The sequence below is a fragment of the Acinonyx jubatus genome, chromosome A3 (genome assembly GCF_027475565.1).
Source record: "Acinonyx jubatus isolate Ajub_Pintada_27869175 chromosome A3, VMU_Ajub_asm_v1.0, whole genome shotgun sequence".
Lineage (NCBI taxonomy): Eukaryota > Metazoa > Chordata > Mammalia > Carnivora > Felidae > Acinonyx > Acinonyx jubatus.
Genome location: NC_069388.1, coordinates 117,649,013 through 117,676,085, shown reverse-complemented (window position 1 = coordinate 117,676,085; position 27,073 = coordinate 117,649,013). Strand labels below are relative to the sequence as shown.

Here is a 27,073-nt window from a genome sequence, read left to right as displayed (position 1 = left end):
GCATGTTCATGCATGTGCACGCACTCTCTTTCTCTCGTTCAAAAACAAACTTTATTAAAAACAGAAATAAAAAAATTTTTTAAAAACCTAGTATATTAACTCAGATCTTAAATGGACAAAAGGATGAGACCAACAGCAAATGGACTATAAACAAAAATTTTGTTCCTCTTGGTATGTGGCTACAAACATTTGAAAGAGTCAGCAGGGTTGTTATTCTCTGATCCAGAATACCACATTTCTTAATCCTCCTAGTAAATTACTTTATGGGGTGCGCTGGTTGCTCAATCAGTTAAGCGTCAGGCTTCAGCTCAGGTCATGATCTTGTTTCGCAGGTTGGAACACTGCATCAGGCTCTCTGTTGTCAGCACAGAACCTTCTTCTGATCCTCTGTCCCCCTCTCTCTGCCCCTCCCTGCTTGTACTCTCTCTCAAAAGTAACATTAAAAAACATTACTTTAGGGGCACCTGGGTGGCTCAGTCGGTTAGGCAGCCGACTTCAGCTCAGGTCATGATCTCGTGGTCCGTGAGTTCGAGCCCCGCGTCGAGCTCTGTGCTGACAGCTCAGAGCCTGGAGCCTGTTTCAGATTCTGTGTCTCCCTCTCTCTGACCCTCCCTGTTCACGCTCTGTCTCTGCCTGTCTCAAAAATAAATAAAAACGTTAAAAAAAAAATTAAAAAAAAAACACATTACTTTATGCACACCAATACCCTATAAATAATGGAGACTAGCACTAAATATTAAGTCTGATCCCTACTTCTTTTCCGTACTTTCTTTCCACAAATCCCCTTTTCCACCCAAACTTTACTTCATCATATGGCTTCCTGAAAACACTGTACACATGCTGCTACTTTCTTGCCTTTATATATGTTTTTTTTTTTCATAATATATCCTGTATTTCTCAGAGGTTATACCCCCAATGGAAGGAAGTATATTATTCTCGGGGTGCCTGGGTGGCTCAGCAGGTTAAGCATCCGACTCTTGGTTTCAGCTTAAGTCATGATCTCATGGTTTGTGACTCTGAGCCCCTGGTTGGGCTCTGCGCTTACAGCTGCAGAGCCTGCTTGGGATTCTCTCTCTTCCTCTCTCTCTCTCTCTCTGACCCTCTCCTGCTCATGCTCTCTCTCTGTCTCAAAATAGACATTAAAAAAATTATCCTATAGCTTACACAAGCCGTAGTAACCCAGGTAAAGTTAACTATTCCCTTCTCTAATGCTGCCATAACATGACACATATAAACACTTGTTACTTATTAAACTAATTTGCTAATTGCTTCTTTTTCTATCCTTCTAGCTATGGATAGGGCCCACACCTTATTCAAATTGGTTTCCCAAATACCTGGCAAATAATACATATGTACTGGAGAATGAATGAGTGTGGCAAGCATTTTAAATAGAGATAATTCTTTCGTTTTATAAATCAACTAATGGCCTAAAGAATACTTCCCAAGTATATCCTGACCTACTGGTACTCCAATGTGGACTGCTCAACAGCTTAAAAGCACTTGTATTTAGAGAACATATTCAGTATCTGATTAGAAACAAAAATGTTTGCTTTCATATAAACACAAAGATACAATATTAACAAATTCTGATAAAAAGATCAGCAGTTACTTACTATTTGATTTTTAAAACCCAGCAAACTAGTAGAGAAATGAGTTTTTAAGCTGAAGATTGTTTTCAGAAAACTATTTAAAATAAATTTCAGAACTTGAGGCTCATTAAAGCCAGTTTTACATAGTTTACTCAAGTAGTTTCAGATTGTTGGATAACTGGTACTACCCACTGAATACGTGTTCAGAAAGTACTACTTTTCAGATATATTACACCACTGAGAATTTTCCATTTCAATGGATGATTATACTGAACAAGATCAAAAGGATACAGACTATCCATGCTAGATGCCTCTGAATTAGAGGCCTTAGCAAATAGACCCTGACTACTTTCTTTTTTCCTGAAGATATTTGATGGGTCCCTCTAAAGCATCAGAAATACTATCAGAGAGGCGCCTGGGTGGCTCAGTCATTAATCATCCAACTTCAGTTCAGGTCATGATCTCATGGTTCATGGGTTCGAGCCCCGTGTCAGGCTCCGTGCTGACAGCTCAGAGCCTGGAGCCTGCTTCGGATTCTGTGTTTCCTTCTCTCTCTGCCCCTCCCCCACTTTATGCTCTGTCTCTGTCTGTCAAAAATAAATACATGACAAAAAAAAATTTTTTTTTAAGAAATACTATCAGAAATAATGAAGCAGTAATATTACAAGTGAAGCTTAGCTTCCTACAATTGAAGGATTAACAGCTGAAAGACTGATAACAACTGAAGTATCCAAACTGTTTTAATTTTCATCAACAGTAATCCTTCTCTTAAGGGAGAGTTCTTTTTTCACAATAGTTTTCTTTTGAGTAGTTTCATTTCTAGAAGTTAACAGACTTTTAGTTTTTTATGTACCCTCTTCCTACTCCAAGTGCAGTCTCCTTCAAACTTGGCAGGGTGTGGCTAAATTAATATTCGAACAATCCCCTAATCAAAGATGGAGAGGATACCTGGGTACCCTACCTATCCAAGTCCTAACAGTGGAGCCATCCTTAATATATGACAGCTAAAACCTCTGACTCAGCCACCAACCACACCAGAGAAGAAAGAGAACATCTCTCTCAAAGCTCTCTCTCTCCACATAAGTTAACTTTGCCCAAAGGAGTTTTTCTCCACAGTGTACTAATTTTTAAAGGAGACATTTCTATAAATAATCATCCTCATTTAGTAAACTTACATGTATAAATGATGTTATAGGGCAGGCAGGTCTTTGGTATTTTAAATAACTCCAAACATAGTATTTGTCAAATTTCTGATTTAAAATACCTCTGCATAAGCGATAAAATTAACATTAGATCATGCCCCTGGAAAGAATTTGTAATTCCTTGTAAGTCAAAAGGTATATCTTACATAATTAATTTTTCTTTTAAGACATTTTAAAAGCAGGCCAAAATTTAACAAAACTTTTTTCTATCAGAAGATAAAAATAATACTTCTATATTTGCTTCATGCTGCAATATTTGTATTTTATTTGGGGGAAAAGACAGAGACTTCACTTAGCTATGATCCTATAAAAAAAAAAAGCAACAAAAAAGTTGACTCTAATCATTTTTTTCTAGATTTACTCCGCCTTACCTTGGCATGGAATCCCATAAAGCTCTTCTCTGAACATGGTTTCCTGTCTGACAATTAGGAACCAAAGCTATGAACTTCTAAGTTCTTCCACTTTACATGGAAATCAATAAACTAGTTTTAATATTGGACTGAATTTCAAAGTTCTGTTCTCTGTGCCTATTTGGCTGAAAGGTATACCTATTATCAAGAAAGGTTCTATCGATTTTCAACTAGAAGTACCAGTTCTGCTGTCAGAGCTCTTTATTTTTGTACATAAAAGGAAGTGGGTTTTGATACTATCTCAATGTTCTTCCTGTCTTACAATGCATTTGAAATAAAATGATGTCAGATTGAGAGTAACAGCCCTAAATAAGAAAACAGAATAGGCACAATTACTTTGCTTTCCCTTTATTAATAACTGTAACTGATTGAAAACTGCTCTGCTGCACGTTGCTACTAGCACTGCTAACTACAAGTTTTCCACTTTCATTTGCACTGGACTACAAAAACGTTCCCGGATTATATAATATACACCTAAAAATTTACCTATCTAAGCCATATGCCATATGTACGACCCATGAATGAGAGAAGCACTTTCTATGAGAAATGAAATCATTCTTCGTTACTGGTAGCTCAGCAAAGAGTAAACATGAATTCTACATGACATCATGCGCCCCTCTTATCTTTATCTTCCAAACACCATTTAGCCCATTCTACTCTTAGTTTACTGAACTTCCTATAATGAGAAAAGAGCTTTACAGAACATCTCATCTTAACGTAAACTGAGGATAAATACTCAATAATGTGATAATTTCTAGAAAAGCAATGAATACAAAGGCAGTTCAATAACAATTTATTTAGATCACAATTCTGAATTTGCTACTACTTCCCTGTTAAATATCTTCTATTACTATGCCAAGTATAGCACAAGGTTATGCTATTTTAGATCTATTAACCTATTAACAACAGGATTCTATTGCTATTTCTTTAACGTTTATTTATTTTTGAGACAGAGAGAGACAGAGCATGAACGGGGGAGGGTCAGAGAGAGGGAGACACAGAATCTGAAACAGGCTCCAGGCTCTGAGCCGTCAGCACAGAGCCTGACGCGGGGCTCGAACTCAGACCGCGAAATCGTGACCTGAGCCGAAGTCGTTCGCTCAACCGACTGAGCCACCCAGGCGCCCCTCCTCTTAATTTCTTAGAGACAGGCTTTACCAAACATGTAACAGCCCCTACTCACAACAGCTACTGCTGCATATGTGGCTATTTAAAAGGAGAGACTCCAAGACCATGATTTTGTTCCCAAATTCACTAGTCTGACCAACATTGTTATTGATTTCTGTTTCCAGCCATATCTAGAAATTATGAATCTTGCTAACTGCTTCTCTTGCTTAATGACTTGGCTTGGTTCCTAATCTTAGAACAACAATTTCCAAACTTAAAAGTTTAAACTGGGGACAAGCAGGAGATATAGACCCCTTACCACTTTTGGCTACACCGTCCCAAAAAAAGATCCTTAGTGGAATCTAAGGAATGTAAAGCCATGGACCACACCTCCTTTCACTACTGACAGGGTGTGTATACACACACACACACACACACACACACACACACACACACACAAGAATAATTACCACAGGTACTAGCTTTATTTGACTTTATACCATTTGTTCCTAGTATCTGAGGTCTAGGTTGCTCTCTTAAGTGGTTGTGATCTTAAAGCTAAAATCCTGATTACAAAATGTGCCCAAATTGCATGTGTGGTAGCTTTACCAGAGGACACAAATGATGCCACCAATCATCTCAGTTCTCTCCAGGAGTAGCACATGCATGAATGCAGTGATGGTAATGAATCAGACTGCTTTTCTCATACAGTTCCACATCAATAGTTCCAAAGGCACCTAAAATTAATGAATCCAGGATTCCTACATATATAACTCTCGTTTCTAGATCCAAAGAGAGCTGACCTATAACACAAACCTAAGAGGATATCCAAGCTAGGGACACTCTCGGATGTCTATTTTGTTCTGGAATATCCCTATATCAGTCCTTGTAAAGAAACCACCATGATTTGGCTTAAAATCTGCCCTGCATGTACAGCTGAATTTACAAATACTGAGGTGAAAACAATTTGCCCTCTTTAAGAAGACTCTGACAAGAAGCTACAGATAATCGGCAAGAATAGATAATAAAATGCATCCTTAAGTGGAAAATCCATCTCAGGTAAGTTGTAGCAACAAAGACACTATTCCCTAAAAAAAGTTTTTTGGATAAGCTATGAAGCAGACACCAAGCAGGAAAGAGCAAAGACCATCAGACTAAATTTAGGCTTTGCTAGCAGAAATGAAAAGCATTCTTTTCCTAGTAAGCATATAGCTGTTAGAGCAAAAAATGCTCAAATTTTAGAAGAGAAGATTAAAAAGGACAAGAAAAAAAATTAGAACAGTCTTTAAAAAAAAAAAAAAAAAAAGGCTATGGCTGACCAAGAACTGAAAATAAATCCAGATAAAACCTAGAGCTATATATGGAAACCAATTTGACAATAAATTTTATATTGAAAACAATAAAAATAAAAAATAAATAAATAAATAAACCTAGAGCTATGTTGTCCAACCGATAGCCACTAGCCACATGTGGCTATTTAAGTTAAAAAAGAATAAAAATTCAGTTCCCAAACTGCCATATTTGAAGGGCTCAATAGACACGTGTAGCTACTGGCTATGTTGGGTTGGACCTCCATAGACACAGGGCATTTCCATCACTGCAAGAAATTCAACTGGACGGTACCGATCTAAAGGGAAAGGGAAAGAGACGGACTGTCCTAGGGTCTGAAAAAAGAGGAGCTAACAAGGGCATTTGTCCTATAGCATTCAGTACTTTATTGAGAGATCAGGTGGATTTACCTTTCCTTTTCCACCTGCTCTTTTTTCCCTCCTTGTTGCTGCCACCATCACTGCTGCTGCTGCTGTTCTCAGAACTCTGGGAATCTGACTGACCATCACTGCTTTCTTCTGAACCTTCTGATAGCTCTTTCACCCCATCCGGCACATCTTTCTGAAAATGTAGGCATCCAATTAGGATTAATCATTACCATTTCAGCAAATAGGAATTAAATTTCTGATATGCATTGTTTGCAACTTAACTGTGCTGATTAATTTTTAGTATTATAGGATTCAGTAGCAGAACCAGCAATATTTTCTGAATTCCTGTCATCTCTCTTCTTTGGGTCAATTTAGCTAATGTTTCCATCTACATCCAAAGATAAAAATTATACATGACAATCATATGCAAGCACAATACAGAGGCTCAAATTAGACAAAAACTGGAAATATATTAAGTCCAAGTAAATGAGGAAATGTTCAGAATAACACAAGTATATAATAAAAATTTTGTAAAAGGTAGATATATTCATCATCCATATATATATATATATATATATATACACATACATATATATATATATATATACACACACACACACACACATTATTTGCATGTATGTACCATTATGTATTATGAATTCAGTTGAGTCTGGTTAGGAACAGATACTGTATTATTTGAATCTGATTCCTACATATTGGTTAATAAGTAGCAAGAGTCAAATATAAAAGAAATTAAAATTTTTTTTTTGTATTTTTAAGTAATCTTAAAACATGGGGCTCGAACTTACAACCCCAAGATCAAGAATCACGTGCTCTACCAGAATGCCCTACCAACTGAGCCAGCCAGGCACCGCAAAAGGAATAATTTTTTTTAAACACTTGGGCGCCTGGGTGGCTCAGTCGGTTGAGCGTCTGACTTCGGCACAGGTCATGATCTCACAGCTCGTGAGTTCAAGCCCCGCGTCGGGTTCTGTGCTGACAGCTCAGAGCCTGGAGCCTGCTTCTGCTTCTGTGTCTCCCTCTCTCACTCTGCCCCTAACCCACTCACATTCTGTCTCTGTCTCTGTCAAAAATAAATAAACATTAAAAAAAAAATTAAAAAAAAAAACCTCATAAGAATCTTTGGTTTCTACGTTGGATAGTGAGATTGCTAATCAGAAAGGATAACCTGTGTCAGCACAGTATATGAGAAATATAACAGTATATGCTGCAAGATCAAGAACTTGGAAATAAAAACTTTCTGGGTTTGAATTCTGGCTTTATCTTCTAATTATGCAGCTTTGGCCAAAGTCTTAACCTCATATGCTTCAGTTTACCTGTCTATACCATGGGGATAATAGTACCTACCTTAAAAGATTATTCTGAAATTAAATGAGTTAAATGTAAAATGCTTAGAATAGTGCCTGGCATATAATAAGAGCTTAATAAATATTAACTACTATATATGTATATAGTATATAAAAATATACACACATAAACATACATATTAATGTTATTTCTAAGGTATGAAACTATGGATGGTTCTTTTTTCCTCTCAATGTATTTTTTTTATTTTCCCACATAATTAATTTTTATAATCAGATAAAAAATAATTCCAACATGTAACCCTCCTACCGACAACTGGCACTCAGAACATTACAGTCAAGATAATAACCTCTGATCTAGTAAGGAACTGATACTTCCCACTTATGCTTATATCCTAGTGCCATTTCTAAGTCATTTCTTATGTTATATACTTTCTTAAAATACACACCCTATATTTTTGTATTATTTCCTTCAAAATGCAGGACTTTTACAGTTAGTTGCCAGCCAGACCTCCTGACCCGTAGGTTCAACAAGTATTTTAAGTACAAACATAATGCTTCTTAAACTTAAACTTGTGACCCTTTCAGGATCAGCTGGTCAACTGTGCACGCCCCAAATCTCAGAATCATTTCACCTCATCATTACCAACTCCATATAGTATACATTTTAGTTCTGTAATGTCCCTCGCCTCTATCTCTTTTACCACTCTCATGGTTCAGGCCAATTATCTCTTGCAAACAATCCCTGCTTTACCCTTAAATCTATCCTACTTGAATTATCTTCCTAACAGATTTGATCATGCTATTTTCCTGAAAAACCTCTGCCATCTCCTCAGCTATCTCTCTTTTTTTCTCTCTCAAACTGCTAAGTCAGGTCTTCAAAAGCCTCCAAAGTTGGATCTTTACCTCATGTTAACCCCACCCCCAACCCGTTACCACACTAGCCCACACACAGATTATGGTAACCAGTCTAATTTACTCTATTTTCAAATCCATTCTGAATCTTTCTATCTGTGCCTTTACTTAAGCTATTTCCTTATCCTTGGAAGGCCCCCTCCCATTACTTATTTGTAAAAGTTTATCTCAAATCTTACAAGTTAAAAAAAAAAAAGCTTTCTAGATCCTTTTATTCAAAATTAATCTTTATTTCTCTACATGATCATGAGGCCTTATAGTATAGTACTTTATATCACCGTACATTTTGTCAGTATGCAATTGCTTTAATAACTACGTGAGAGTCGAGAGATCAGCGTCCAGTTTCTTCTTTATGACCTGCACAGTGCTCAGCATAGAGTAGGCTTTTAATTAATGTTATTAATAATATGGAAGGTCTAGAACAACTAAAACTTAAAAGAAACACAAAAAGCTCCCTGCGGGAGTAGAGTCCCTAATCACAGAAGTTTAACAAAGTGTATAAAAAGGAGGTTTTATAGGTAAATTAGAACTTTCTAATGTTAGTGGGCTACACAAAACCACTGAACATAGTGATGACGACAGCTCAAAGCTAAAAAGAGGGGACAGAGTCCCACGTACACATGGATAACAGTCAGTGCAAGCCAAGCATTAATTCTCCTCCTGCTGATAATTTCCTCTGGCATACAACCCCCTTCCTGAATTCGTCCGGCAGAGGGCTTACCCTCAACCTCACATCAAAAGTGGTCTGGGGCATCAGCCCGGAGTCTACTTCAAATCCTCTGTCCCCCTCTCTCTCTGCTCCTCCTTTGCTCATACTTTCTCAAAAATAAGTAAACATTAAAAAGAGAGAGAGAGAGTGATCATGAACTTGTGTACAGCCAGTCAGAAGCCTCAGAGCATTCATTATTCAAGTATAGACACATGGGCCAAATCAAACCAATTAAACCAAATCAAAACTAACTGGAGGGCTCCCACTTCAGACTCAAGGCTCTTTTCTCTCCAGACTTACAGCCTGCAGATTTGGGGTGGACAGTGAAGTCATGTACAATAGGAGAGAGCCTGCCTGAGAATGAAGCCAAAAGAAGGACAGACACCAATCCCCGATGACATCATTTGAGCTCCTGGATCCAGGCTGAGTTTCCTCAGAATTTATAGTTCTATAGTAAACTCTCTGTTTTAATCAAACTCCTTTAAACTGGTTTTCCTGTTTGTCACTGAAGGGACCTCAGTGCCAAATCAGAAATCAGCAAGACTACTAGGATAAAAAAGAACAAAGACTCAGTCAGGAATCCAGTTAGATCTGGGTCCATATTCCGGCTCTTATCCTACCTGGCCAACACTAAGCAAGAACTTTGGCTTTTTCCCCATTACAAAAGGAGGATTGCAGCTCTGAATTTAATGGAGAATCAAGTCACAAAGTAATATAAAGCATCCAGGCGGTGGCTCCAAGATAACACTCATTATTCAAATGTTGTGGGGTCCCTTAAAAGGTCACTGGAAGTCATTTTCAGTTCATCCTTTCAAGATAGCATTATAATAAAGAATAAAAAATAAAATTACTTTTCTGGTCTACCTACAGATGGTTACAGATTAGTAAAAAAAACTGTGCAGGATACAGAGTTGAACATATTACCTCTTCCCGATTTTAGTTTTTAAGTGACATCCTAACAAAAATATTTACCTTCAAAGTATATACTCCCATTCTACCTGGAACCTTGTAGAAGATGCCCTCTTCACCTCGGGAGTTTGTGTGCAACATTGCATTCAGGCATGCAAGAGGGGAAGTCCCACTGCAAAGGAAAAATAAAAAAAAGAACAAGAGGAACACAATGATTAGTTTCTGTCTCTGAGTATCCTACATGACACTGACTTAAGATAAAACTAACTGATCAACATCATTTCACGTGAACACATTTTATAAACTATAATATCAACCTACAGAAAGGATGCCATGGAGAAATGGATGTAAAATTTATCCCCGTGTATCTAAAGAAAAATTAATTCTTTAATTTTCTTCATCCTGATGCAGTAGCTAACATGCAAGAGAACATGTACCTCACTGGAGTTATTACAAATATATTTTACAAATATTGTAATTCACTTACAATTTTGTCAATTTATACCTCCATAAAGCTAAAATTAGAAAGAAAGAAAGAAAGAAAGAAAGAAAGAAAGAAAGAAAGAAAGAAAGAAAGAAAGAAAGAAAGAAAGAAAGAAAAGGGAGCACCTGGGTGGCTCAGTTGGTTAAGGTCCAACTTTGGCTCAGATCATGATCTCACGGTTCGTGAGTTCGAGCTCTGCGTCAGGCTCTGTGCTGACAATTCGGAGCCTGGAGCCTGCTTCGGATTCTGTGTCTCCTCTCTCTGCCCCCTCCCTGCTCACACTCTGTCTGTCTGTCTGTCTGTCTCTCTCTCAAGAATAAATAAAACATTTAAAAAAATAAATAAAAATTAAAAAAGGAAAAAAAAAAGATTCTCCTTCATTTAGCAGAAGTTTTCACAAGTTTACATGTCCAGAAGTAAAACGGGGGGGGGGGGGGGGGGGGGACGGGGACACAAATACAGATTCAAACAAACAATATTAATAAAAAACATATATATCTATCTCCATGCACACTGATGCAACAGACTGAATCTGAGGTGTGAAAGAACACATTTGTATGGTCTCATATTTATTTTTTGCATTTTTATTGATATAATTGACATATATTACTCATATTAGTTTCAAGTGTATGACAGTGATGCCATATATATATATATATATATAAAATGCAATAGTCTCTTGTACTTAGATCTACTACAAAATAAAGTAGGCTTTAGAACATTTATCTTCTTTGTAACACCTTGGTTAAATGTTTACTAATTTCAATATACATTCACCAAACCTCTAGAGCTTTAGGTATATAATAGATTATCTGTAAAAAAATATAAATATAATACTTTCCTTTCTGTTACCACATTTCATTTTCCTATCTTTTTGTACTTATCTAACAAATAGCAATGTAATAGATGTGTGACATCCTTAATTTAAAAAGGTTTTTTTCCTCTTAATACCTGAGCTTATTTGTACATTTCCAGCTGTTCTCTCTCTTAATTCTCTGTTGGTACCACTCAAAAACCCAAATAAGCCTAATAGAAGAGGCTGCTAGGTATCTTGGATATACCTAAAGAGTTGTCTATGGGGGAGAGCAGGACCATGGGTCCACTGTCTTCTGGTAGTTATGAAAGTGTTGAGGGTCAAAAACTGTTAAGAAGATGGAGGGCAACCAAGAAAATTTAAAAAAAAAATTTTTTTTTTTTCCTGAAGAAAGTGTTGAGACTCTCCAGGTTGATTTTCATAGTTATGTTTACATAATTTGGAACTTCCATCTTAAAAACACACATACTGCAGGGCAACTGGGTGACTCAGTTGGTTAAATATACAACTCTTATCTCAGAGTCGTGAGTACAAAGTTCCACGTTGGAGCCTACTTAAAACACACACACACACACACACACACACACACACACACACACACTTCAATTCTAGTCAGAATTCCAAAGTTTATATCACATAAATATATAAGAAATTTCTGGGCGGGGCACCTGGGCGGGTGGCTCAGTCAGTTAAGCGACCATGATCTTGGCTCAGGTCATGATCTCATGATCTTAGGCCCCAAGTCGAGCTCTGTATTGACAGCCTAGAATCTGCTTGGAATTCTCTCTCTCCCTCTCTTTCTAACCCTCCCCGTGCTCTCTCTCACTCTCTCTCTCAAAAAAATAAGTAAACTTAAAAAAAATCTCTGGGCAAAAAATGATGGGAGACTTAAAAAGATATTAAAATGTACTGTATGCTATTATTGAAGTAATATGTTTCTAAGACAAAATAAATAGGCAAATGAACACTCTAGACTGTTGTTAAAACAAAACAAAATACAGAAACAGCTAATAAATGTAAAAAGTGAGATTTCTGTTAACTGTACAATTCTGTACCTATCTGTATGATCTGTGTAGTAGGAAGGAGACAGGCTCATGACATGGTCACCTGTGGTTTGACTACCTAGCATCTATCTATTCCCTCTTCTGAAGACAATACCTAAAATTTCCCATGAAACATTATTCCTCTCCCACTCTCACACATGTGGTTGAGACAGATTCAACCCCCTGTGCATCACAGGTGTAAATTCAAACTGTTAAACCATGATTCCTGGTTGAAAAAGCCAATCAGTTGAAAAAGCACCCCCATTCCCCACCCCCACAGTAACAGATTCAGGAACAGACACATGACTTAATCAGGGGAAACAATCCTAGGAGCTATTTACTTGGGCATTTAAGAAAAGAAACTCCTTCTCTTCCCCTTAGCAGTAAGATGAAGTAATGCCTAAACCTTTCAATCATGTGACCATGAGGAAAGTATCTGGATTTGGGGTAAACAACACACAGGACAGACAAAGGAAGGGTTGGATAAGAATTATAGGGAAAAATACAACACCCAAAAAGGCACTGAATTGACGAAAGAAAAAAAAGGAAAACAGCAATAATTTTAGCAATGTTACTTTTGCAGTTCTATCAAGCCTTGCCTTAAGCCGATCCTACCTTTGGAACTGCTGAGATTTTAAGTCAAAAGCAACCAAAAGAATTGTAAATAAAATAGTTTATGTTAAGTAGTGCTGGCACAGCATGTTATTCATCTGGGGAAAATAATTTTTCACAGTATATGCACAACATTCCAAATGGATTAAAGGCCAAACTGTAAAAAAATAGGAGATTATTAAAAGGAAAATAGTGTATCACTGCAAGATAGATAAACCTTTCTAAATAAGAGAGAAAAACCTAAAAACCACAAAAGAGAAACAATGATTAAATAAAAATAAACATCTCTATGTAGGAAAAAAAGAAGATCAACCAAACTGTAGACAGTATATGAAGCTGAAAGGAGTAACTGTGAAACAAATGGCAGACAAAATAATGAACAGTCCTACAAGAGCTGCTTTTAGGAAAACACAAACAACCGATTTAAAAAAGTGGATAAAGAGGGAGCCTGAGTGGTGCCATCGGTTAAGCATCCAACTCTTGATCTCGGCTCAGGTACAGTTTGTAGGTTCGAGCCCCACATTGGGCTCTGCGCTGATGGTGCGGAGCCTGCTTGGGATTCTCTCTTTCTCTCTGCCCCTCCCCAGCTTGTGCTCTCTCTTTCTCTCTCAAAATTAATAAATAACTTAAAAAAATTTTTTTAAGTGGATAAAGGAGATGAATAAGTGATCATAAAACATGTATGTAAATGGCCTATAGAACACTTAAAAGGAAGCCCAAACTTCTTAGTGATCAAAGGGGAAAAAATTAAATCAAGATACCGCTGATTAGACTGGAAATCAAATGAATCCACATCTTAGTTAACAGTACTGTGCTAACATCAATTTCCTGGTTTTGATGTTGCACTATGTTACCACTGGAGGAAGCTGGGTGAGGTATACATGGGATTACTTTCCCAGTTTCCTGGGAGTCTATAATTACTTTAAAATAAAAAACAAAAAATCAAATGAATTGATAAAATCCATTGCTGATAAGGTTATGGGCAAATGAGTACTCTTAAAAGATTGTTGGCAGAGCTAAAAATTACCACCTTTCCCATCCCTTCTCAGTTCTATCTTAGGGAAGTAACATGGAAATTTCCATTGAAATGAAAAAAAAATTAGGGCCCACTGATCCAATAATCCCACTTGTATCCATCCTATAAAAATAAGGCCACAAGGACTTACGGCCATATATAGGAGGATTATATCCAGCATTGTTAAAAGTGTCAAAGCACTGAAAATGGCTTAAAGTTCATTAATAAGCAAATGGTTGGCCATGTATTAGTACAGTAACAAACAAGACATCAATCAGTAACAACTACATTAATAGGGCGTCTGGTTGGCTCAGTCAGTAGAACTTGCGTTCTTGACCTCTGGACTGTGAGTTTGAGTCCCATGTTGGGTGTAGAGATCACTTTAAAAAAATAAAATCTTAAAAAAATAATAAAGTACTTTAAGTCAGAGAAAGAAACAAATAATGTGATCTAGGATCTAGTACCTAGAATCCAGAACACAAAAACAGAAACAAAACAACCCAAACCCAAAAAAAACTCCTTAAAGGAAAACCCAAGAAATGAAAGTAAATGATACACATCTGGTGAAAAGATGTGGTAAAAGTCTTAAAAACACCTTCATAATATTTTCCTTGCAAATCTGGGTATAATTTTCCTTTAAAGGAAATAGGGAAGTTCTGAATAACCCACAAGATATACAGAATACTATACTAATTAAAACAAAAACTTAGATTTGGTTTCAGGAAAATACAAAAAGTCAGAAAATCCTGGCAGTTTATTTTTATAAATAATGAAGCAATGGCAGAGAAGTATAAAAGGCTACACTTCCCATGATGGTAGTAATAGATCTTCAAGGAAAATAACTCCAGAATTATATAATTAAATAAAAGAACTGAATAATTCAAAGAAATAGGTTCCATGTGAATGGGTGATAAAACCCTGGTACTCAGAAGATCAATACCAACGTAAAGTCAAGTTTAAGTACAGTATGAGGTAAGTCCTGACACCTGAAGCAAGAACACCTCAAGAGATTACATAATTCATGAGACAATGCAGCTTCTAATTTTTCTTACCCATGCTCAAGAAAGTAGAGTTGGGGAGGAGGGAAAGGAACACGTGCTATAATTTTGTGCTGAATCTACCTCATGTAAAGGAATACAGTAAGATGTTTCATACACAAGTCCCCAAAATAGAAGTGACTTCAGTTATACTGCCAATGGCCTTATTTAGTTCTCTTTGCAGGAAGAGTTGTAACTCAGCAGTATTGAGTAGGGCTGAAAGACCTGAGGTTTGTAATTACACTGCTCAGGTGAAACATTACATATAGAAACTAATGAAAGGAGGCATCACCATGTGGCAAAAAAGAGCCAGACATATATTCACACTCATCTGAATACAGATCTGAGAGTGGCCACAGGCAAGTCACTTTAAATGCCCTTAATCTTCATTGTCTCCTCTGTAAAATGGGGCTGATACCACCTACTTTGTAATTTGACTGCACAGATTATAGCTAATATATATAAAGTGTATGTCAGAGAAGAGATTCACTAACTGTGGTAATGACCCTAACGGCTTGCTCCTCCACTCCAGTCTCACAGTATTCCAGTGTTCCCTATCTCAAGAGACAGTAAATTTACCTTCACCCCCATCAATTCTCCACTCTGAAGCCAGGGAAAAAGTTTTAAAAACAAATATGATCATGCCACCTCGCCTAGCTTTAAAATTCATCCACGATATCACAATGTCCTAGAGTCAAGTCCAGAATTATTTTTGTTAATATATCTTTTTTAAAAGAATGCAAGTGGGAGAGGGGCAGAAAGAGGGGGACAGAGGATCCCAAACAGGCACTGCACTGACAGGCTGACCACAGCAGGCCCAATGTGGGACCTGAACTCACAAACTGCGAGATCATGACCTGAGCCAAAGTCAGATGCGCAACAGACTGAGCCACCCAGGTGTCTCCCAAGTCCAGAATTATTAATACAATCTGACCATGATCATTTTCCCACACCCTCTGCTCCAGCCTACTCAAGCACAACACAAATCTAATTGTGAGAAAACATCAGACATAACCAAACTGAGGGACAGACTACAAAACAGCTGGCCTGAGTTCTTTAAAAATGCCAACGTCGTGAAAGACAAAAATTAAAGAACAGTTCCGCAGTTAAAGGAGACTATAAAGATACATGAAAAAGATGCAAATGTGTGATATCCTGAATTAGGGTATCAGTGGAAGAATTACCAAATCTGAATACATTGCGTTTGTTAGCTTGTAATATTATATCAAAGTTAGTGTCCTGATTTTGAGAGTTACATTGTGGTTATGTAAAGGAATGTACTTTCCTTTAGAAAACACACCCTGAAGTGTTTAAATGTGAATAGAGCATTAAGTCTACAATTTAATCTGACATTTCAGAAATACAAATTAGATAGACAGAATGATAAAGTATAAAATGTTAGCATTTGGGAAATTTTGGTAAAAGTTAAAATTCTTCCTACCACTTTTGCAAATTTTCTTAAAGTCTGAAATTAAGGTGTCAAATAAAATAAAAAGCTAAAAACATGCACTGTGTATGAGAAAAGCTATGAAAACAATATGGACCAATACAAAAGTATCAAGTACTTATAAAAGCTACAATATGATTAATCTCAAAAACCACATACGATTCCATTTATATGAAATATCTAGACATGATCTACAGACAAAAAGTAGATTAATGCCTGGCAATGAGAACTTCTATTAACTGTATACGTGTATGAGGGATCTTGCCGGGGAGATGGAAATGTTCTAAAACTGCATTATGCTGATGGTTGCCGAACCCAGTAAATTTACTAAAAATCATTGAGCTGTACACTTAAAATGAATGAAGTTTATGTTACATACACCATACCTCAATAAAGTTGTTTTGTTTTTGCTTTTAAGTAGGCTTCCCACCCAGCACGTGCCCAGTGCAGGGCCTGAACTCATGACAAGAGTTGGATGCTTAACCAACTGAGCCACCTAGGTGCCTTCAGTAAAGTTGTTTTAATCTGAACGAATCTCATTCATTCAACATTTACAAAGCAGCTATTCTGTAACCACAAGGTAGTAAGTGCTGGTGACATAAAAAAGGAAGCAGAAGTCTCCATAAGTACACATTCTTACATTTTAATGTAATAACTAACTAACTAACTAACAGAACTGGCACTGAGCAGAGCCAGATAATATGAGGTCTTCATTTCCTAGTGCGTGCACACACACTATAGGATCATTTAATTTATGATTAACTGATATTTCCCTCACCAGAGAGACGAGGCAAGCTGGTGCAAATTTTAAATGTTTAGTAATGTAAAATAATGTACCATATTTGCAATTTTGCTATCAGCACAAGAACTGAACACAATCAGGGGCACCTGGGTGACTCAGTCAGGTAAGCGTCTGACTCTTGATTTTGGCCCAGGTCATGGTCTCACGGAGATGGAGCCCTGTGTCAGGCTCTGTGCTGACAGGCTTTGTGCCTGCTTGGGATTCTCTCTGCCCCTCCCCCGCTGGCATGCATGCATACTCTCTCCCAAAATAAGTAAATTTACATTAAAAAAAAAGAACTGAACACAATCAGAAACAGCTATATATAAAATTTACCAACTCAACCATTTCTGTGTGTGTGCACTTCACTTACACTTAAATAAATTCATACCACTTACACAACCAACCTCTAGAACTCTTATCTTGCAAAACTCAAACCCTATGCCCATTAAACACCTGTCCTTTTCTCCCCTACATCCAACCCCTGGCAACCACCCTTCTATTTTTTGCCTCTATAAACAGTAAGTGGAATCACACAGAATTTCTCCTCCTATGTCTGGTTTATTTCACTTCGTACAGTGTCTTCAAATTTCATCCATGTTGTAGCATATGTCAGAATGTCCTTTTTTTATTTTAATGTTTATTTATTTACTTGTTTATTTTGAGAGAGAGCAAGAGAGCATGCGCAGCAGAGTGGAAGAGGGGCAGAGAGAGAGATAGTGAGAGAATCCCAAGCAGGCTCCATGCTGTCAGCACAGAGCCTGACTCAGGCTTGATCCCACGAACTATTAGATCATAACCAGAGCCGAAATCAAGAGTGGGATGCTTACCTGAGTCACCCAGGTGCTCCAGAATTTCCTTCTTTTTTAAGGCTGAATACCAGTCCACTGAATGTATATGCCACATTTTGTTCATCCATTCATTCATTAATGGACATCTGGGCTGTTTCTATCTTTTGCCTATTGTGACTATTGCTATTATGTGTATTGCTACAAAAATATGTATTCAAGTCTCTGCCTCAATTCTTTTATGTGTATACCCAGAAGTGGACTTGCTAGGTCAAATAAAATCCTCAACTCTTACTCATTCTTTACCTTATTTTCAGTTTATGTAACACCCACAGATAAGAATCAGGTAAATCCAGGGGCACCTGTGTGGCTCTGTCAGTTAAGCATGCGACTTTGGCTCAGGTCATGGTCTCGTGGTTCGTGAGTTTGAGACCTGCATCAGGCTCTGTGCTGATAGCTTAGAGCCTGGAGCCTGCTTTGGATTCTGTGTCTTCCTCTCTCTATGCCCCTCCACCACTCATATTCTGTCTCTCTCCCTTAAAAATAAATGAATATTTTTTAAAAATGGGGGGCCTGAGTGGCTCATTCAGTAAAGTGTCCGACTTCAGCTCAGGTCATGATTTCACAGCTTGTGAGTTTAAGCCCCATGTCAGGCTCTGTGCTGACAGCTCAGAGCCTAAAGCCTGCTTTGGATTTTGTGTCCCTCTCTCACTCTGCCCCTCCCCCGCTCATGCTCTGTCTCTCTCTCTCTCAAGTATAAATAAAACATTTTAAAAAAGAAAAAAAGAAAAAAAGAATCAGGTAAATCCACAGATTGACAAGGAGCTTCACAGGTCATCTAGCCCATTTACTACAGATGCTTAGAGCAACTCTGAAAACATCAATAGGTAATTGTCCAATCTTTTGCACAAGCATTTGAGGTGGTGGAGGCTAACTATGTCCTCAAGCATTTCCAATCATTTATATTCTTCCTCAAGCTTAGCCAAGTGTGTCTTCCCATAACTTCATTGTTAGTCTTGATTTTATGCTGGAAATCAGTGGCTATCACAGTGGAAAAATCTGGGACAATCTTTTCTTTCCTCTTTGTGATTTTCTGTACTGGGAATTTTCCAAAATGACCTTGAAATAATTTATCTTTGTAGTGGGGGGAAGAAGTTTACCATTATTTCTTCATTATTCCATAGGACAGTCCTTCCAGTACTTTAAGACTCTTCATAAAATCCTAAAGTCTATACCTTCCCATATTTGTGGTTCTCTCCTCACTGGCATCCCCTCCTGCAACCAATTTAAAGAAATTGAATAAACTTTTACTATTCATCCTCAAAATTCTCCAATATCCTCCAGTATTTATTATGCTCATTTCAAGCCTTTGATAAAGAGCTTTAAGAGACTTCACCAGTGTAGGGGCGCCTAGGTGGCTCAGTCGGTTAAGCATCGACTCTTGATTTTCGCTCAGGTCATGATCTGGCAGTTCCTGAGTTGGAGCCTTGCATCAGGCTCTCTGCTGTCAACAAGGGCCAGCTTTGGATCCTCTGTCCCTCTCTCTCTCTGCCCTTCCCCTACTTGCACTTGCTCACTCGCTGGCTCTCTCTCAAAAATATATAAACATTAAAAAAAAAAAAGAAAGAAAAAACAGACTTCAACAGTCTAATTTACTTATTCCTACTGATATTTCCCCTTGTAATAATTTACCCAGCCTAATTTCTAATCTCAATCTCTTGTTCATTTTTCTGTACTCCCTCCTACAGAATAGGCTTGTCAAAACTAGGCCTCAATTAATCAGCTTCCTTATCTCTGACGGAACTATTACACACTCTATATTTATCCTTCAAAGCTCAATCCCTTGAATTTCAATAGGATTAAATAACAGACTCAGACTTTCAAGGTTAAAAGATATGTAGAGTCATCTAGTTCCCCAGATACTTGAATGCCCTATTTCAGCTTAATTTTAAATATGAAAAGAAAATAAACATAAGAATCTTTCACTCAACTGATACACTTATGCACATATCTATACAGACACAGATGCACATGCACAGTAATCATTATCCACATACGAACTGAAAATTTAGCCTAAGTACCTTGAAAACTAAGGATGAACTGATTTTTATGGCATGCTTACCTGACAGAGCACATAGAACAAAACGGAACTCAGCAGAACCCTTATGTTGAAAAACAGGGAGTTCAGAAATCACTAAATTAACAAATTACCTTGGTAGGTTTTTAAGTCACTGGAAATTTTTGTATTCTTAGAAACCCTTCATTAAAGTCTTTTGTTTGCTCTCCCTTGGTCATGTTACCAGCAATTCTTCCAACAAGAAATTCATTTGGGTAACAACGAATCTAACTTTTAAAAAGGAAATAATATTGGGGTGCCCGGATGGCTCAGTCAGTTGAGCTTCCAACTTCACCTCAGGTCATGATCTCACAGTCTGTGAGTTCGAGCCCCGCATCGGGCTCTGTGCTGAAAGCTCAGAGCCTGGAGCCTGCTTCGGATTCTGTGTCTCCCTCTCTCTCTGCCCCTCCCCCGTTCATGCTCTGTCTCAAAAATAAATAAACATTAAAAAATATTTTTAATAAAATAAAATATAAATAAAAAGGAAATAACATAAATGTAAAGTTTTTTAAAGTAGCATGTGACTCATCCATACTTTAATGAATTAGTTTCTTCAAACTATTTTCCTCCCCAAACACACCATGAAACAAATGGGAAAGGATCACTGGAGAGGTGAAAGGGTATAGAGGGAAATTTTTAAACAGGCATTTTTGGAGAAGCCCTTTTGGGATCCCAAAATGAAAGGTCTGGATTAGCAGGGTAGCCAGAGGGCATAAAACAAATAAGAGAGTAATCTAGGACTAGCATGGAGGTGGAGGTCACAGAAATAAACACAGACTCTGAAAAATGTGTTTTGTATACTGTTTACACTCTCATCTTTATCTTTCCATTTTTGACTTTTTCCCCTACTACTGTTTTCTCAAAAGCATGGTTTGTCCAGTACCAGTAAGATATAAGCAAAACCATTTCACCAGAGGAAAAAAAAACAAAAAAAGAGCCAATGATTCTGTTTTATTTTAAAGTAAATAAAGGGGCACGTGGGTGGCTCAGTCAGTTAAGCTTCAGCTCAGGTCCTGATCTCGCAGCCCGTGAGTTCGAGCCCCGTGTCGGGCTCTGTGCTGACAGCTCAGAGCCTGGAGTCTGCTTCGGATTCTGTGTCTCCCTCACTCTATGCCCCTCCCGCGCTCACACTCTGTCTCTCAAAAAATGAATAAATGTTAAAGCAAAATTTAAAGTAGGGGCTCCTGGGTGGCTCAGCTGGTTGAGCTCAGTTGGTTGAGCGTCCGACTTTGGCTTAGGTCATGAACTCACCGTATGTGAGTTTGAGCCCCACATCTGGCTCTGTGCTGACAGTGAGAAGCCTGTGTGGGATTCGCTCTCTCTGCCTCACCCCCTCTCATACTCGCTCTCTCTCAAAATAAATAAACATTAAAAAAAAAAAAGACTCCTTTAAGAGCCTTACTCCATCTCCTGATCCTACTCAAAAGAAAAAATGAGGCAGCAGAAGCAGAACTTACATTTTGGAGTCAGACAGATGTGGATTCAAGTTTTATCACTAACTAGCTACGTAATTTCTTACTGCTTCAATGTCTTTATCTATGAAATAAAAACTTCAGAGGGTTTAAAATTAAATAGATCAGGGGCACCTGGATGGCTCAGTCAGTTAAGCGTCCAACTCTTGATTTTTGGCTCACGTCATGATCTCACAGTTCGTGAGCCCGCATCGGGCTCCGCATTGATGGTGTAGAGCCTACTTGGGAGTCTCTCTTTCTCTCTGCCCCTCCCCTGGCTCACCATCGCTCATTCGTTCTCTCTCTCTGAAAATAAATAAACTTAAAAAAAAAAAAAAAAGATTTAAAAGATCATATGCATAAAGTACCTGACTCCTATCTTAGCCAGTGGCCATTTCCACTACTGATTAACTAAAGCATCTTGCTTTTCAATCTTACGAGAAATAACATAATAAAAAGAAAATATAGACTTTAAGAGAAACACAACCTTTCTAAGAAAGGTCACTCTGTAACTATTGAATATAAAAAAATACCAAATGCTTTTATTTCAGCTGATCAGGATGCTGACATGTCTTAACTGGCCAGGCCAAGTTCCTAAAGAGCATGTGTCTGAACTAAAGAGGTGTGAAGGGCTGCATATAAGGACATACTATTTGGAGTAAAACAAGTATTAGCGAAGAAAAGAGAATCTAAGAATAGAATACTTGTCATTATAAGCTATGGACATAGTTCTGAAAGAAATAAGCTGGAGAGAGATTAAAATTCAACAGATTTAAGTATCAAAAAACAATCTGTTGTGATTTTGCATCTTTGCAATATTTGGTATTTTTTGTTCATTTAGCAATATAGTTTATATATCTAAACAGCCAAAGCTATTTATTACAATTATTTTCTGCTTTTGAACAGGAACTCTCAGTCTTGGCATAGCCACTTACATCAAGATTCAGAATTCTTTTTTTTTTTTTTTTTTTTTTTTAAGTAGCCTCAACATGGGGCTTGAACTCATGACCCCAAGACCCAGAGTCACATGATCTATTGACTAAACCAGGCAGGCACCCCAAGATTAAGAATTTTGAAGTAGTCAGTTGATTCATTAATCCTACTAGTTTCTAGCATTTTCCAACTCACAGAAGTAACTTAAGAATTATGGTAAACCTTATACAATTAAATGGTTTTGACTGCACATGAGCTTCCCTCAAACTTCAAAAATAAAGACTAAAAAAGGCAAGGCAAGGCAAGGCAAGGCAAGGCATCTGCAAATGTGATCAGACCAGAAGCAGCAGCCCCGTTCAGGAAGCCTCTTTGTCCTGGTCAGCCAAAGGCTACTAGCTCTCTCCCCTGATAGGCTCAGCAGACCAGTGGCGCAAGCAAGAGAAAGAACCATCATAAGCACATGGCCTGGAAAGCCTCTCTGCCTCCACAGGCTGGAGACCTTCCTTTATCCCACATTTAGAGGCATCAGGCAGCCTGGCCTATGGAAACTCCTTCTACCCCCTCAGAAGAAAACAGCAGAGATCACTGGGAGCCTCTGTCATCAAATAAAACAACAAGACCCAAATAGCAAAGCAAAGCCTGTGAAAATTAAATTGTTATTGAATCACAGTCCACCAAGGGAGTCTAGAACTCACCTGGTAAACCCAAGCAGTGTGAATCCCCGCTTAAATAAAAGATTTGAATTTAATAGGACCCAACATCTCCTAACATAAAAACTAAAACATCCAGGATCCAAAAAATAAAAAAATAAATAAATAAATAAAAATAAATATCCAGGATCGAAATACAATAATCACTTATCATACCAAAAACCAAGAAAACCACAACCTAAATGAGAAAAGACAATCAAATGACACCAACACTAAGACAGATGTTGAAATTATAAGACAAGGATGCTTCTATATGCACTTAAAATTTTTCTTGAAACAGGGGTAGCTGGGTGGCTCAGTCAGTTGAGCATTGACTCTGGCTCGGGTCATGATCTCACGGTCTGTGAGTTTGAGCCCCACATCGGGCTCTGTGCTGACAAGTCAGAGGCTGGAGCCTGCTTCAGATTCTGTATCTCCCTCTCTCTGTGCCCCTGCCCTCCCCCCCAACCCCCCACTCTGTCTGTCTGTCTCTCTCTCTCTGTCTCAAAAGTAGATAAACTTTAAAAAATTATAAAAGAAACCTTACTGAAACAAATGAAAATAAAACAAATAGCAAAGAAACTAAAGTTATAAAAAAGTTCATACTATGAGCCCAGAAAGAAAAGAAAGACAAAGAGTATTCAAAGGACTACTGGCTAAAAACTTCTCTTATTTGGTGAAAAATAAACATAAATACTCAAGAAACTCAATGAATCTAAATAAAATAAACTCGAAGAAGTCTGCACATGAAGACACATAATTAAATTTCTGAATACTAAATCCAAAAAAGAAGTCCTGAAAGCTGTCGGAGAGGAACAACACATTACCCGTAGGGAAATACTAATTAAATCAACAGTAGAGTTCTCATCTGACACCATAGAGACCAGAAAGACATAGTACCACATCTTACAAATGCTGAACAAAATGAACCGTTGATTTTATAAAAATTCCTTAAGAATTCTAGATCTAAAGAACTGTCCTTCATAAGCAAAGGAGAAATAAAGACAGTCCTAGAAACAATAAAACTAAAGAAATGTATTGCTAGCAGACCCACTCTCCAAGAATGGCTAAAGGAAGTTCTTTAAACAGAAAGATAAAAGAAAGGATACTAGAGCACCAGGAAAGAAGGAAGAATAGAAGCAAGCATACATACAATAGACTAACCTTCTCATGAGGTTTTAGCTAATATTTGATGATTGAAACAAAAATTAAAACATCATGTGATAAGAACCTAAATGGAATAGCTTCCACACTTCAAAGTGGTAAAGTGTTCATACCATCAGAATGATAAATCACATATTGTACACTCTAATACCCAGAGCAAACACTAAGAAAATTAGGCAGATATACAAAGAAATGCACTATAAATAAGCCAATATGGAACCCTAAAATAATCCATGGGAAGGTAAGAAAAGAAAAATAGAAGAACAAGAAACAGAAGAAACAAACAGAAAACAAATAATAAAATGGCAGGCATAAACTCTATTAATAATTAACCTAAACATAAATAACGTATATATACAAATTAAAAGGCAAAGGTTAGCAGAGAAGGCTTAAAAACCCCACAATCCAACTATATGCTATTTATAAGAAATTCATTTCAAATTCAAAGACACTGGATCTCTCAAATGTTGCTGGTGGGAATGTAAAATGGTACAATCACTGTGGGAAACAATGTGAAAGCGTCTTTAAACTAAACGTGCATGGGACACCTGGGTGACTCAGTTGGTTAAGTGTCTTGACTTCAGCTCAGGTCACGATCTCACGGTTTGTGAGTTTGAGCCTCACATCGTGCTGTCTGCTGTCAGCACAGAGCCTGCTTCAGATCCTCTGTCTTCCTCTCTCTCTGCCCCCCCTCCCCCGCTAGCACACTCTCGCGCTCGCTCTCTCTCAAAAATAAACATTAAAAAAAACAAAAACAAAAACAAAACTAGGGGCACCTGGGTGGCTCCGTTGGTTAAGTGTCAACTTCAGCTCAGGTCATGATCTTGCAGCCCGTGAGTTCGAACATCAGGCTCTGTGCTGACAGCTCAGAGCCTGGAGCCTGCTTCAGATTCTGTGTCTCCCTCTCTCTCTGCCCCTCCCCCACTCACTCTGTCTCTCAAAAATGAATTAAAAAATTTTTTTTAAACAGCAACAACAAAAAACTAAATATGCACTTACCATACAACATCAGCAACTGCACTTGTGGGCATTTACACCAGAGAAACGAAAATTTATGTTCACACAAAAACATGTATACTTTTCATAGAAGCTTTATTTGTAACGGTGAAAAACTGGAGACAATTTAGATGTCCTTCGATGAGTGACTAGTTAAATAAACTGTACAGCCATGTCACTGAATACTACTCAGCAATAAAAAAAGAAACGAAATACTGACACAGACAACAACCTGGATGAATCTACAGGGCATTACACTGAGAAAGTCAATCCCAAATATTATATATTTCATACAATTCCATTAATACAAATTATTAAAATGACAAAATTACAGAAATGGAGAACACATTAGTGGTGGCTGGCCTGAGGGGGGTGGATGGAGGTGGTACTAGGGAGGTAGGTGTGGCTATGAAATCGGCAACACAAGGGATCCTCTTGTTGATAAACCTGTTTTGTATTTTGACTGTAGTGGTAGATACATGTATCTATACATGTGGTAAGACCACACAGAGTCAAATGCACATCCACATGTGCACACACACACACAAGAGTACAAGTAAATCAAGTAGACTGTTATCAAAAGCAATATTCTGGTTGCTGATACTGTACTACGGTGCTGCACACTGTTACCATTGGGAGAATCTGTATAAAGGATGATTTCTTACAACTGCTTGTACCTTATATTTTCCTGTTGTTACTCTAATTTTCTACAGTGAGCAATGTGTAGACACCTGTTGGTTCTGCCTGGCTAAATACATTCTCTCTTCTTCTGGAAAGAATGTACACTTTGCTTTGGGGAACTATGACCTACCCTACTGGAAACACTCTTGTAGGACTGGCCATCAAGATCTCACCATGCCTGGACACTGAACCAGCCAGGTTCACTCTTCCTTGTATGTTAACCCTGAACAGAAGAGACACAGACTAATTCATCCCAGCTACAGAGTCCTAATGAGCCCATCCATTAGTTCTAGCTACCTGATCTCTGAAGTTAACTTAGTTCTCTCAATTTCAGGGTTTGTTTCTTTCCTTTGAGGTTATGAGCTACCCCACATTCTTCAAATATATCCCATTTTGCTTCAGTTCTTCACATTTGGTTCCTGTTATTTGCACCTAAAGAACCTAATCAATATAAGGCCCCTTCAAAACACACACCCACACCCACCCACACACACCCACACACACACACACACACACACACACACACACACACACAAAACAAAAACACCTTACCTAGTTTTAAATTTTTTAAATAATTTTAACTGTTCGCACGAACCGAATTAAGGTTTTCTCCATAAACTGATACTAAAAAAATGAAGATTCTTATAAACGAACTTAATAGAATGCAAATTTGGCTGCAGTTAAAAAGATTTAGCTGTAACTAAAAGCCATACGAAGTCCAAGTAACATGAAAATACAATGATGTGGTTCCTATTCTATAGTCTCATAGCTAAGACAGATAATTATAAATAATTATAACATAAAAACTGTTTTAGAAGAGGTGTGTTTAATGCTATGTCAACACAGAAAAAGAGCCAATTCAATAAAGGATCCAAACTATGAATTTTAACCTGTTCTAGCCTGGTTTTAAATAAGTATCATTCTCTTAGAAGACTTACCAATATTCCCTCTATATCAGTCAGAGCATAAACATATATTTTCAATATTATGGTCATAAAGCAAATGTTAGCTCACACAATTCCAATCTGAAATATTTTTATTATTAGTCAGCATGAACACTAGGTATTCCAATGCTAATATGTCAAATGATAATTTTAATAAAGCCAAATGTAGACTGGTTTCTAAAATTATGACTAAATAATGATTACAGACTAAAAGG

At 37.6% G+C, this 27,073-nt stretch overlaps 1 protein-coding gene across 3 annotated transcripts in view; it reads right to left on the bottom strand.

Moving 5' to 3' along the window:
* ASXL2 (ASXL transcriptional regulator 2) overlaps positions 1–27,073 on the bottom strand; it is a 130,844-nt gene that overhangs the window by 45,952 nt on the left and 57,819 nt on the right. Inside the window, exons 1-3 of one of the 3 annotated variants that reach the window (XM_053201132.1) lie at positions 19,045–25,432; positions 9,927–10,035; positions 6,048–6,198 (exon numbers count right to left, since the gene is read on the bottom strand). In XM_053201132.1, coding sequence (XP_053057107.1) covers positions 6,048–6,198; positions 9,927–10,004 — 229 coding nt within the window. In that variant the 5' untranslated portion in view covers positions 10,005–10,035; positions 19,045–25,432. Of the gene's footprint in view, positions 1–6,047; positions 6,199–9,926; positions 10,376–19,044; positions 25,433–27,073 lie in introns of those variants that run through there. The other 2 variants (XM_027033360.2, XM_053201133.1) reach the window with 2 other exon arrangements.